The 14,365-nt window shown below is 43.9% G+C and overlaps 1 protein-coding gene and 1 long non-coding RNA gene across 4 annotated transcripts in view; one reads left to right on the top strand and one right to left on the bottom strand.

The window, feature by feature from the left end:
* DCBLD1 (discoidin, CUB and LCCL domain containing 1) overlaps positions 1-6,470 on the top strand; it is a 77,331-nt gene extending 70,861 nt beyond the window's left edge. For all 3 annotated transcript variants that reach the window (XM_015097330.4, XM_042253282.1, XM_060419468.1), the window contains 4 exons: positions 1,147-1,234; positions 1,459-1,508; positions 2,251-2,370; positions 4,450-6,470. In XM_015097330.4, the coding sequence (XP_014952816.3) occupies positions 1,147-1,234; positions 1,459-1,508; positions 2,251-2,370; positions 4,450-4,958 (767 nt within the window). In that variant the 3' untranslated portion in view covers positions 4,959-6,470. The remainder of the gene's footprint in view (positions 1-1,146; positions 1,235-1,458; positions 1,509-2,250; positions 2,371-4,449) is intronic.
* LOC132660231 (uncharacterized) lies at positions 30-11,742 on the bottom strand. Its single transcript, XR_009601605.1, has 2 exons — positions 8,939-11,742; positions 30-8,225 (listed from the first exon to the last, which is right to left on the bottom strand). It is a non-coding gene; the product is annotated as an uncharacterized LOC132660231 (long non-coding RNA).
* Between the last annotated feature and the right edge of the window lie 2,623 nt (positions 11,743-14,365).

Here is a 14,365-nt window from a genome sequence, read left to right as displayed (position 1 = left end):
GTTCTCTGAGACACACTGACAACTTAAAATAATAAACATTAAAAATAAATTTATTTTTTTCAGAATGTAAAATAATTTGCATATTTTATACAATTTGGTAGATTTGAGAGATATATATAAGAAATTAAAAATCATCCACAAATCAACATCCATGGTCACTGTATTCCACTGTGTATCCAATTATATTTATTTTTGTAACTTCTAAACAAAGTGGCAGCATACCGCATATTTTGTTCTGTAGCATATATTTTTCATTTGACATTGTATTATGAGCATTTTCCAATGCTATTAAATAGTTGAAACACAGTTACTAATATCTTTATAGTATTTCTTCATATGGACATACCATCATTTAGTTAACCATTTCCCTGGATGTTACTGGATGTTTGACCTGTCAGATCTTCCCCAAATTCCCACTGTTACTTACATCAATATTGTTCCCTGCTAAGTTCCTTGTCTTCCGTTTCATGAACTACACATTTCCACTCCTGATCATTCCTTTATTTTCTTCCCCGGGAACACAGAAAAAAGAAGGGTTAAGAAGAAACATTTCTCCTTTAGTTTTCATAGTTTCAACAAGCTTGGGGTCTTCAGTGGCTGTTAAAGTGACCTTCTTCCTTAAACAGACCCTTGTGGGAAGACATGGTCTGATGTTAGGGTGCATTTCCTTTCAGTCCACAGTTCCAAAGGTCTGGTTCCCTGGGCTTCTGTTACCCTACAGGTCCAAACCTGCCCCCCTCTTGGGGAAATGCTTACCTGAGCCACGCTGAGAGTTCTGCACTGGGCTTACATCATCTACCTGCCTGAATAAGGCCAGCTGTAAACCTCCCCAGCCATTTTGGTTTTTAGTCTAATATGATCCAGGCAACAAATTCAGAGTAAATGTTAATCCCAAGAAACAGTGGAAAGTGCCTTGGTGGGGCGGGGGCGGGGGCGGGAGGGGAGATCAATTTTATTTTCCTAAATTTTAGCTGAGATTTTGAGTCCTCTCTTTTTGGTTTCCAGTATCATTACATGTCTAGCGTGCATTCTTTTTCCCCACATGTTAAACCAGTGAGGACTTTTCAAATCAGTGTCCAGTTTTAGATCATGGGATTTGGTCGTGCTTCATTTCTGTTGTAATGTGGTGGCTTTCCCCCTTTTTAGGATTAAACATCACAACTATTGTTATTCCACTGGTGCTGTTCTTCTTCGTGCTGGCTGTTGGAGTGGGAATCTTTGCAGTCCTTAGAAAGTATGTGGCTTCACATTTAAAAACATTTTTATTCTAATTATGTCAACAATCACAAAAGTTTAATGCTCTTCATATGTTCACGTGTAGAAAGCAGCATCACTTCTTCCAAGATAAAATGTTAACTTATACTTTTAAAACAAGTTGGAGAGAGGGAGAAAGTATCATTTCATGAGTAGTACCTATCATTTAGAAATATTTTCAGTGGGATTTTTTTGTTTTAATAGGAAGAAGAAGAAAGGAAATCCTTATGGATCATCTAAGACTCAGAAAACAGGTTGGTTGAAAAAATTATTACAGTTTTATTCTGTCTTTGAGGACATGAAAACCCACACACATGGTTAAAGAAGTAAGATTTAATAGCTTTAAGTTAGCAAATCTAACAGGAAAGAATATATTGTATCCTATCTCTTAATTTAGAATCTTCACAGCCAGTTTACTTTTACCTTTGTTCAACATCATCCCATCATTTGTCAAAATTATTTTTTGGCAACTGGAGTTTGAGTCACCACACTGCCTTCAGGCCTTGTGTTTTTCATTCTGGGAAATCCAGGGAAGGACTGGGTCTGGCAGGTTTCAGAGACTCCTTAGGACACGGGATCAGCTATGGTCCAGAGAGAGGGCAGCAGGCAGGACCCCTGAGAATCTCAAGGCCACCTTAGGGTGCCACCTTCAAAGGCTCTGAACCGCCAGCTGTGTGGACTCTTCAAGGTCACAAATGCCCTGTCAGCTCAGATTAGGAAAGTTCTTGCCCGGGTAGTCTAAACTGGGGATAATCTGGGGGCCGATGGGTACACATTTGGAGTGGGAAAACAAGTGCATTTTACAGGCACGGTGGAAAGTGTGGTTTGGGTGGCGTGTGCTGCTGCTGTTTCTACCACACACCTGGAGAGTGTGGTTGTGCGTGTGTCACAGTCAGCTGGCAACAGGCAGCCTGACCTCTGACTTTAGGAGGAACCTGTTGTGGAGTGAGTGTGTTATACTCCTGAGATATTTGTTCCGTGTTATCTTTATTCCAGACTGTTGGAAGCAGATCAAGTATCCCTTTGCCAGGCATCAGTCAGCTGAGTTTACCATCAGCTATGATAATGAAAAGGAGATGACACAAAAGTTGGATCTCGTCACCAGTGATACAGCAGGTAGGCACCAAGTCTCCGTGGCTGCTGTAAGGTGCTGCTTACGGGAGAGGGGCGGCCGGGAAGAGAGGTACGACCGAAGCCTTTTGTTTAGACAGGATCTGGTGCATCACTGTGCTCTGTAAAGAGTCACAGACTAACACTGAAATATCTCTCCAAAGCCCCGTTTAGCTCAGACTCTTACACCTGCAGGGCCTCTAATGACACCCAGAGCGATGGTCCTGAAGTACCACTGAAACTTGGATGCCCTTACTTAATCTATTTTTGTTACTAAGGTTTTGATTAAGGCACTAGGAAAGGGACTAGAAAGATGAATTCAGCATAGCTCCTGCTCTAAAGAAAGAGGAAGAAGGACATGAAGCAATCTGTTAGGATGGCCTCAGGGTTTCGACAAGCCATTGTGGAGTCACTGGATTTATGAAGAAGGATCTATTGTTTGGTTTTTCAAAATGTCTAATCCATCATGGACCAACAGTTTTGTAAAATACAGTATACATAGTAAGTGAAATTTTAAAAAGAAATTGAAAAAATTTTTAATTTTTAAAAAACTTTTTGGCCATGCCCTATGGCACATGGGATCTTCTTTCCCTTACCAGGGATTGAACCCCTGCATTGGAAATGCAGAGTCTTAATCACTGGATCACCAGGGAAGTCCCACAACAATCGTTTACTAACCCATATGCTCCAGGAACTCCTTTTCTAAGTGGCTTCCATCTGTGCATCCCATTTTTCAGGGCTGAACAGCTGGAAAGCTCCTCTTTCCTCTTACCCTACTTACATTGTTGGTGACCAATTCTTCTGATGGTGGTTTAGTCGCTAAGTCATGTCCGACTCTTGTGACCCCATGGACTGTAGCCTGTCAGGCTCCTCTGTCCATGGGATTCTCCAGGTGAGAATATAGGAGTGGGTTGCCATTTCCTTCTCCAGGGGATCTTCCTGACCCACGAATCGAACCCAGCTCTCCTCCATTGCAGGCAGATTCTTTACCCACTGAGCTGTGAAGGAGGGCGTATTCTTCTGATACCTGTCCCCAATATGTGGTCCTTCCAAAGCTGCTGCTAGTCCCCTAATTTATGACTTTTTGGGTTTCATTTTTCTTTTTACTTTTATCTTTCCCTCTTCTGTCTCCTTCCAGGGTTACCTCTAGTTGCCAGTCACTTATTTAGAATCTCCATAGGTTTCTAGACAATTAAGCGGAACTCTCTGGCAGGGCACTCGCTACCCACCATGATGTAGGGTATAGGCAACAACTCGCGCCTGGAGCATGTGTTTGTATTCTTGCCCCACTGGCTGCTACCTGTGTGATCCTGGAAAAATTACTTAAATTTCTCTCTGCTTCAGTTTCCCGTCTGTAAACGTACTATGAGGAAACTACCTCATAATACGTTTTTTCCAGAGGATTTAACTAATTGATTTATTAATGTTATAGAATAGTGCCTGGCGCCAAGAAAGGACTCGATAAATGCGAGCTTTATGATTATCGTTGTTGTTAGTCGCTCAGTTGTGTGCTCTTTCTCACCCCATGGACTGTAGCCAGGCTCCTCTGTCCATGGGATTCTCCAGGCATTACTGGGGTGTGTAGCCATTCCCTTCTGCAGGGGATCTTCCTGGCCCAGGGATCGAACCGCGTCTCTTAGGTCTCCTGCACTGGCAGGCAGGTCTTTTACCAGGAGTGCCACCTGGGAGGCCCATGATCACCATTACCAGTTGTCGTTAACTCCCAACCTATCACTCTGGTCTTTGCTTTCTATTAAATTTCTCCACATCTCCCATGCTCTGGTTACACCACACTCTTTGTTCATGGTTGTTTAATACGTTGTTCAGTCACTTTTCCCTTTCCTGACAGTATTATCTTCAACTCCAAAATGTAGCCTTTCAAGAGCCAGTTTAAGAGCTCCATGAAGATGTTCTTTCATACCCCTAGGTGTGGTTAGAGGTAACCTCTGCCTCTCGAGGCGTGGTATCTGTGCTGCTTACATCTTTCTCTTCCGCCTGGTACACGTCAGGCACAGGGCAGAGCACCCCCTCCCCGGACAGCCGGGGAGTGGCTGGAGTACCGAAAGTCTACTCTTTGGGTTTCAGATTACCAGCAGCCTCTCATGATTGGCACCGAGACGGTCACCAGGAAGGGCTCCACCTTCCGGCCGATGGACACCGAGGCGGACGCGGCGGGGTCGGGTACCGAGGCCGGCGGCCACTACGACTGCCCCCTGCCGGCCGGCCGCCACGAGTACGCGCTGCCCTTGACCAACCCCGAGCCCGAGTACGCCACGCCCATCGTGGAGCGGCACCTGGCCCGCGCGCACACCTTCTCGGCGCGGAGCGGCTACCGCGTGCCGGGGCCCCGGCCGGCGCACAAGCACTCCCTCTCCTCTGGCGCCTTCTCCCCAGCCGCCGGCTACCAGCGGCCGCCGAGCCCCGCGCCCGCGGAGCCGGGCTACGACCAGCCCAAGGGCGGCGGCTTAGCCGCGGGCTGCGCCCCTCCCGACCATCAGAAGCCCCAGGTCAGCCCCGCGAGCAGCCCTGCCTACTTGGCCCCCAGAGACTGCCTCAGACCCCTCAGCCCGACGGCCATGACCGCTCTTCTGTGAACACACACACTGTGAATCAAACTGCTGCTGCGGTACTGAGCGCCGGACTGCGCGCCGCCCTGGAAGCCGATGCGCTCGGGAGAGTGTGCGTGTGAGTGTGGTGTGTGCGCGTGCGTGTGTGCGCAGTGGAACAGGATCCTGCGGGGAGCCCCCCTCCACACTGTTTACAGAATTGTGCAGCTGGTTTGTTCTGACCCTGAGGGCCAGCGTCTGTTGGGTTTTGTGGGCTAGAAAAATGAACATTCTTCAGATGGCGTTTTCATTTCTCTAACTGTGATACTGAGCTGCTTCGATGTAAAAATGTGCAATCTGTACAGAGTTGTATTTAACAAGATTAAAGTAACTTAAATTTGCTTTAGCAGATTTTCGTTCTGCAGGGAGGTTAAGTGGGAGAATGCAGCTGTTGCAAAAACATATAATAGTATGTTCACTTTTAAAATATATTTTATCTGATACTGTGTTAGCAGCAGGTCTGTTTAAACTTAATCTTGTTGTTATTATGGCTCATTTCCTTTCCTTTGATATGGAAAACTAAAAGCATTGTTAGCATTCTTCTCCTGGAAGGAATGAAATTACTTGAAGCATGAAAAGCACACCAGGGTGGTTGTTTGCAATTACTATTGTAGATTAAAAAGAACAAACAAAATACAGGCACCTCACTTCAGGTGGGCATGTGCAGTGGCCTGTCAAGGGGTCCAAGGACCAGGTCTCCGTGGCCTGCAGGGGACCTCACTTCCCTCAGCCTGCAGGAGTTGGCCCTCTGAGCAGCTGGCCTTCCTGACAGGTTGCTTCTTGTTCACCTTGGGCCTGGCAGATAACTCGCTTTCACATGCAAATCTGCCTTTTCAAACTGTCTGCAAAGCCAAATGCCCAGACTTAGAGCAACCAAAACTGCTCAACAGACACAGTGAAGGTGGCGCAGCAATTACGCTCTAAATTACTGTGTCAGATGCTTTTGTGCCTCAGATGAAAAATACTGCTGAGGTCAGACGCCCACAGTTTTCATGACTCGTCGGAAACAGCGCATTGTACTATTTGAAAACACAAAAAAAGTTATTTGAAGTGTGTTCTTATTAAAAGTGACTGAAGCCAAATCTACATAGGGCTTTTTCTACCGAGATGGCTGGAAAGTGCTAATTTTGTAAGAAAAAATTTTCCCTTAAATAGGTGTCTATAATTCCAGATTGGCCCTGACTTCAGCTGTACCTCATTGTCCAGTGGTTTTATCTGAGTTTGCTTTGTAAGTTCACTGTGGGTGGGGGGCACGTGTGAATTTAACCTCTTTTGTCAAAAAGGAAAGTGTATGTTTTTGTTTTAATAGAAAATGTAGACCAAAAAATTCTTTCCCTAAAAATGTATAATACTAGTTGTATGACAGTTTCTGTGATATGGAGGTGCTGGAAGGTCGCAGCAGACTATCTGTGGTTACTATGGAGGACAAACCATTTACCTTGTGAGTTTACATGGTTTTCTATGCATACTAATTGTAATAAACTATGCCAAACCAATGTACATACCCGCCTCTCATTGGTATCCTGCTTGCTGGCCTACTGAAGGCACTGGAGGCTCAGCCTCCATACAAGGGCAAGCGGTACAATGGGAAGAGCATACGTGGCTTCCTCTGGTTGGTCCTAAGTTGGAAATAGGGACAGAAATGAGGGAAGCTGTCAGTTATTAATAAAGTCCTAGCGATCTGGGGTCAGTTTCAGGCATTTTAATTTGGCTTCCTGCATTGTTTCCAGAAGTAGTGGTCTGACTTCCTACAAGCCTGACTTACAGCAAGCTGGCCTCTCTATTGGCTACTGTGGATAATGAGTTGGTTTCCTATGCTTTTTGCTGTAGGCTGCCAGCCAGAGTTCTGTTTTATTTATGGTCTGCCCATGACCCATCTGTATATCCAGTTTGTCATTACTTAACCCTGAGCCTCAGTTTCCTCATGCATAAAAACGATGTGAGTGTGCCTTCCTCCAAGGCTTACAGATAAGAACAGTGACATTTGGGCTGCATGTATTTTTAACATTAAAATACTAGTCAAAAAAACCACACTTCTCTACAGTGGAGCAGTGCCCATCTATCCCATTTCTTTCCCATATACATGATCCAATAATGACAGAAAGCGCGAGGACAGGACTTTGTTTTGGAACACCACTTCCTCAGGATGGCCTCACCGCACAGCCCAGGATGGTCAGTGGAAAAGTCTGTCTGATACACCCAAAACAGCCGAGCCAAAACTACAGGATAAGAGCAGGAAAATACTATGCTTTTCTTTTCCGTTTTGCAAAATTAGCACCTATGATAAGGCAACTGTTTTTTTTCTATGGTATCAAATCCTACTGGGAGGCAAAAATTGCAGTCCATCACTTCTTACAATTGTGGCAGAAAGATATCTGCTCAGACAGACAAGACTAAGCCATCCACAGAGGTTGCTGACGCTGCTCTGGCTTCTATTACTGTGATTTATACGCGCACTAACTCATGTTTATAATCAGCCTAGAAAGGATACTAGACATTTCTCTTATTTTGCACTGCTTTAGGTTCTTAGCAGAAACTGGTATCATATTTATCACCATGAACAGCCTTTCACAAAAACATCATCACAAGGCCTTTCATAAATACATCAATTTAGCAATCCAAGTGTAGCCACCAGCTTGGCCTCATTATTCTCAAAATGCTTCTCCCATTTGTTTATGCACCAACTATTAAGATTCTGAGAGCCACACTCACCCTGTGCTCCCTTGAGAGAAAGCACAAGCTTGGGCTCTCACCAGGACCTGGGAGAAGCTGAGCCCCACTAATGAGAAGCTAGGGCTGAATGAGTCCTCCTCGCGGTCTCTGCCCCCAGACCCAGCCCATCCAGTCGCCTAGAAGTGCCCCTCTTAAAGCCACACTGCTGTGTTCATGGCCCGCTACTGATCTTTCACCTCCAGCTGCGGGTCTCTCACCCAGCTTCTCCCTGTTCTGGGAATAAATTCCCCGACAGGTTTTAAAGATTTTCACTCTGCTTTTGGTATTCTGCAATTTTACCACTTGGGGCTGCTATAAATTCATCTGTATTCACTTGGGACTTGTGCTTCCAGAATCTCAGGACTCATCTTTATGAACTATGAAAAAGTCTCAGCCTCCCTTGCCCGATACTACTTGCCTCTGCTGTTTTCTTTATTCGCTCCCGGGATTCCTGTGGACGCTCACTGGGCCTTCTCATTCCATCATGTCTCTTCTTCCCCCTTATTTTCTCTTTATCGCTCTTGTTGCATTCCACGTAAATTCCTGAAACAATATAGCATAGTGGTTGAGTGCATGGTGGGCAAGGAACCAGAACTTCTCTGTACCTGTTTTCTTGCTTGTTACCTGGGGCAAAAATATACTCTCCCCCTACCTATAGCTGTTGTATTACATGCAGCTTTCAGAGCACTGTCTGACCCACGTGAAGCACTGTATAAGATTACATATTATACTCCAGTTTACTAATTTCCAGTTTTGCTATCTGCTATTTAATCATTGAGGTTTTAATGTCAATTTAAAAAAATTTCTGGAGGGTCTACTGATTCTTTTCCAAGTCTTCCCTTTTCTACAGTGTCTTGGTATATTTTCTTTGGCTTTGATTCCTTCTTTTAATCATGTGAAACCTCATTTTACATTCTTTTTTTTGTTGTTGTTATCTTCATCTCATTGAGAGTAAGAGCCACAAAGTCTGTGTAATGATTTATAAAGCCCCATCAACACTGCCCAGTAAAACTTTTGCAAGAACGGAAATATTCTCTGAGCTGCTCAGTAGGGTAACCACTCGAGTCACATGTGGCTGGAGTGACTGAAGAAAACTTTTTAAAATCTTGTTGACTTTTCATTTATTTAAATGTAGACAGCCAGATGTGACCACCATGTTGGACAGGACACCCCGCATCGGGTGGTCACCTGTCTGACTTCATCCCCCACCTTGTTCACCCCGGGCCAGCCACGCGGAGCCCCTGGCTGCCACCTACCCGTGCCAGGGACGTATTCCGCACTTGCTCTTCTCTCCCTGGAAACCTCTTCCCCTGGACCACTGCACAGTTGGTTCTCTCAGCCCCATCGAGTCCGTACTCCAGTGAAAGCACATTGCTCCCCTAACACGTGTTCTATCTCCGTTCCTGCTTCACTTTTTTCCTTGACATGTGTCGCTGTCTAATCCAGCACAGTTTTATTTTCTTGCTTATTATCTGACTCTCCCCCTATATCACATCCCATGAAGGAAATGACTTTTGTTCCCCACGTATATTCCCAGCACTCAGGACAGTTTTCAAAAAGGATTTGCTCAGTGACTGAAGAAGTTCCGGAGGCTCTGTCCTGTTTGTCATTTCCCCCGACTCTTGTTTGTGATGGTTTGTGTCTGTGCGGCTTCAGACTTCTGTGAGTCATCCCTGAGCAGGGTTTTTTCCTCCTGGTGAAAACTTTGTGATGTCTTTTCTGAGGGGTTTTTGAATTTCTATCTGTCAGGTACACCAGGTAGGGCTGCCAGATAAAAAGGATACCCCGTTAAGTCTGAATTTCAGATAAACAAGTAATTTTTTAGTTTAAGTATGTACTGTGCAATGGGACAGATTTATACGAAAAAGTTATTCATGTCCTATAATATGGATTTGTTAAATCTGGCAACTCTAGTACCAGGAGTAACAGCCACCTTGCTGTCCAAGATGGATTTAACTTTTCAAAAACCATGCCATACACCCCTTCCTCCCGATCCCCACTTCCCCGACCATGCTCTCCTTCAGCCCCATGCAAAGCTCCCTTCCTTTATAGCTCTACCAGCTGTTCTTCTCCATGCGTCCCCTAATAGCTTCCAAGCCATTTCCCCCCTTCACTGGGGACATCAGCTAGCTCGGTTCTTCTCCAATCTTTCTCTAAAATCATGTGGAAAAGTTCAGTGTCAACATGGTAACGTTTATGATTTTTCTGACATCTGCTCTAGAAACCTGCAGTTCATTCAGACCACCTCCGTATATGTCCACACTTGTTATCAGCAAGAACTCCAGCTCTGAAATCTTAATAATTCTATCTCTGCTCAAAACCTCCTGTTCTCTTCATTCTTTAGTTTTCATCCTATGGATTTACTGATCTCAACAAGAGATTTAAAATTTACTTAATGCCCACATCCCATCACTTTCCTCTGGGTGTTAAAACTTTTTCGGTTTTCTTTTCTCCCCCATCCATCACTTAAACTTTTTGTCTGAGCATCTTCACTCCATGGTCTTTCCAGGACTGACAACCTTAAGCCCCCAGTGACAACTCCCCTTCAGGATGTCATCTTCCCATCTCCATCAGCAGCAGGAGAACAAGGCATAACTGTTCACATGGAGCCTTTCAAGAAAAACCCAATTACCTCAGGCTCATTATTCCTTACCCCTTTACACATCTTGGATCCACTTCTTTTCTCATCTCTTTTTGCCACTCTGCACAATTTCCCTCTAGAGATCTTGCCACATCTTTCATCTACGCAAGTCATTAAGATCAGATCTGACAACTTGTCCATCCTCTCCCCGCAAAAGCTGCACCTACTCCAGTCCTTTCTTCCTGTGCCGATGGAAAAAATGTTTGAAACCTTCACGCACCAATTTCTCCCTCACTTCAGATTTTGCTTCAATTATTTCCATTTCCTTTATCTTTCATTTCTGTTTCTGAACTAATATTTTCCTCTTGACCTATATAAATGTGTTCAAATCTCTCACAAGTGTAAAAGGATTCTCCCTTAATATCCCAAGTCCTTCTAGTAAACAGTGACCTAAGCCTAGAACCGCTAGACCATTCAGGTATGACCTAAATCAAATCCCTTATGATTATACAGTGGAAGTGAGAAATAGATTTAAGGGCCTAGATCTGATAGATAGAGTGCCTGATGAACTATGGAATGAGGTTCGTGACATTGTACAGGAGACAGGGATCAAGACCATCCCCATGGAAAAGAAATGCAAAAAAGCAAAATGGTTGTCTGGGGAGGCCTTATAAATAGCTGTGAAAAGAAGAGAGGTGAAAAGCAAAGGAGAAAAGGAAAGATATAAGCATCTGAATGCAGAGTTCCAAAGAATAGCAAGGAGAGATAAGAAAGCCTTCTTCAGAGATCAATGCAAAGAAATAGAGGAAAACAACAGAATGGAAAAGACTAGAGATCTCTCCAAGAAAATCAGAGATACCAAGGGAACATTTCATGCAAAGATGGGCTCGATAAAGGACAGAAATGGTAGGGACCTAACAGAAGCAGAAGATATTAAGAAGAGGTGGCAAGAATACATGGAAGAACTGTACAAAAAAGATCTTCATGACCCAGATAATCATGATGATGTGATCACTAGAGCCAGACATCTTGGAATGTGAAGTCAAGTGGGCCTTAGAAAGCATCACTACGAACAAAGCTAGTGGAGGTGATGGAATTCCAGTGGAGCTGTTTCAAATCCTGAAAGATGATGCTGTGAAAGTGCTGCACTCAGTATGCCAGCAAGTTTGGAAAACTCAGCAGTGGCCACAGGACTAGAAAAGGTCAGTTTTCATTCCAATCCCAAAGAAAGGCAATGCCAAAGAATGCTCAAACTACCGCACAATTGCACTCATCTCACACGCTAGTGAAGTAATGCTCAAAATTCTCCAAGCCAGGCTTCAGCAATACATGAACTGTGAACTCCCTGATGTTCAAGCTGGTTTTAGAAAAGGCAGAGGAACCAGAGATCAAATTGCCAACATCTGCTGGATCATGGAAAAAGCAAGAGTTCCAGAAAAACATCTATTTCTGCTTTATTGACTATGCCAAAGCCTTTGACTATGCCAAAGCCTTTGACTATGCCAAAGCCTTTGACTTGTGGATCACAATAAACTGTAGAAAATTCTGAAAGAGATGGGAATACCAGACCACCTAACCTACCTCTTGAGAAATCTGTATGCAGGTCAGGAAGCAACAGTTAGAACTGGACATGGAACGATGGACTGGTTCCAAATAGGAAAAAGAGTACGTCAAGGCTGTGTATTGTCACCCTGCTTATTTAACTTATATGCAGAGTACATCATGAGAAACGCTGGGCTGGAAGAAACACAAGCTGGAATCCAGATTGCCAGGAGAAATATCAATAACCTCAGATATGCAGATGACACCTCCCTTATGGCAGAAAGTGAAGAGGAGCTAAAAGCCTCTTGATGAAAGTGAAAGTGGAGAGTGAAAAAGTTGGCTTAAAGCTCAACATTCAGAAAACAAAGATCATGGCATCCGGTACCATCACTTCATGGGAAATAGATGGGGAAACAGTGGAAACAGTGTCAGACTTTATTTTGGGGGGCTCCAAAATCACTGCAGATGGTGACTGCAGCCATGAAATTAAAAGACGCTTACTCCTTGGAAGAAAAGTTATGACCAACCTAGATAGTATATTCAAAAGTAGAGACATTACTTTGCCAACTAAGGTCCATCTAGTCAAAGCTATGGTTTTTCCAGTGGTCATGTATGGATATGAGAGTTGGACAGTGAAGAAAACTGAGTGCCGAAGAACTGATGCTTTTGAACTGTGGTGTTGGAGAAGACTCTTGAGAGTCCCTTGGAGTGCAAGGAGATCCAACCAGTCCATTCTGAAAGAGATCAACCCTGGGATTTCTTTGGAAGGAATGATGCTGAAGCTGAAGCTCTAGTATGTTGGCCACCTCATGCGAAGAGTTGACTCATTGGAAAAGACTCTGATGCTGGGAAGGATTGGGGGCAGGAGAAGGGAACAACCGAGAATGAGATGGCTGGATGGCATCACGGACTCGATGGACATAAGTCTGAGTGAACTCCGGGAGATGGTAATGGACAGGGAGGCCTGGCGTGCTCTGATTCATGGGATTGCAAAGAGTTGGACATGACTGAGCGAATGAACTATCTCCCATTCATTGTTTTTTTCCAGTGAAATTTTTATTTTCTACAATAGCCCTTTCCACTGTTTCAAGTCTTCTTTTACATTCCTTAAGGGCATTTTTAAAAGATCTTAATGACCCAGATAACCATGATGGTGTGATCACTCACCTACAGCCAGACATCCTGGAATGCAAAGTCAAGTGGGCCTTAGGAAGCATGTCTATGAACAAAGCTAGTAGAGGTGATGAATTCTAGTTGAGCTATTTCAAATCCTATAAGATGATGCTATTAAAGTGCTGCACTCAATATGCCAGCAAACCTGAGAAACTCAGCAGTAGCCACAGGACTGGAAAAGGTCAGTTTTCATTCCAATCCAAAGAAAGGCAACGCCAAAAAATGTTCAAATTACTGCACAATTTCACTCATCTCACACACTAGCAAAGTAATGCTCAAAACTCTCCAAGCGAGGCTTCAACAGTACATGAACCAAGAACTTTCAGATGTTCAAGCTGGATTTAGAAAAGGCAGATGAACCAGAGGTCAAACTGCCAACATTGGATGAATCATTAAAAAAGGAAGCGAGTTCCAGAAAAACATCTATTTCTGTTTTATTGACTATGCCAAAGCCTTTGACTGGGTAGATCACAACAAACTGTGGAAAATTCTTCACCTGACCACCTTATATGACTCCTGAGAAATCTGTATGCAGGTCAAGAAGCAACAGTTAGAACTGGACATGGGACAGCAGACTGGTTCCAAATTGGAAAAGGAGTACATCAAAGCTGTATATTGTCACCCTGCTAATTTAACTTATATGCAGAGTACATCATGAAAAATGCCAGGCTGGATGAAGCACAAACTAAAATCAAGACTGCCAGGAGAAATATCAACCACCTCAGATACGCAGATAACACCACCCTTATGGCAGAAAACGAAGAGGAACTAAAGAGCCTCTTGATGAAGGTGAACGAGAAGAGTGAAAAAGCTGGCTTAAAACTCAACATTCAAAAAACAAAGATCATAACATCCATACCATCACTTCATGGCAAATAGATGGGGAAACAATGGAAATAGTGGCAGACTATTTTCTTGGGCTCCAAGATCACTGCAGATGGTGACTGCAGCCATGAAATTAAAAGACGCTTGCTCCTTGCAAGAAAAGCTATGATCAACCTAGACAGCATATTAAAAAGTAGACATTACTTTGCCAACAAAGGTCCATCTAGTCAAAGCTATGGTTTTTCCAGTAGTCATATATGGATGTGAGAGTTGAATTGTGAAGAAAGCTGAGCGCCAAAGAATAGATGCTTTTGAACTGTGGTGTTGGAAAAGACTCTTGAGAGTCCCTTGGACAGCAAGATCCAACCAGTTCATCCTAAAGGGAATCAGTCCTGAATATTCCTTGGAAGGATTGATGCTTTAGCTGACTTTGGCCACCTGATTCAACAAACTGACTCACTGGAAAAGACCCTGATGCTGGGAAAGATTGAAGGTATCAGAAGACGGGGATGACAGAGGATGAGACGGTTGGATGGCATCACTGACTCAATTGACATGCGTT

This window comes from Ovis aries, chromosome 8, assembly GCF_016772045.2.
Source record: "Ovis aries strain OAR_USU_Benz2616 breed Rambouillet chromosome 8, ARS-UI_Ramb_v3.0, whole genome shotgun sequence".
NCBI classification, from domain to species: domain Eukaryota; kingdom Metazoa; phylum Chordata; class Mammalia; order Artiodactyla; family Bovidae; genus Ovis; species Ovis aries.
Note: the sequence above shows the minus strand (reverse complement) of the source record. Positions and strands in the feature narration are given on the sequence as shown.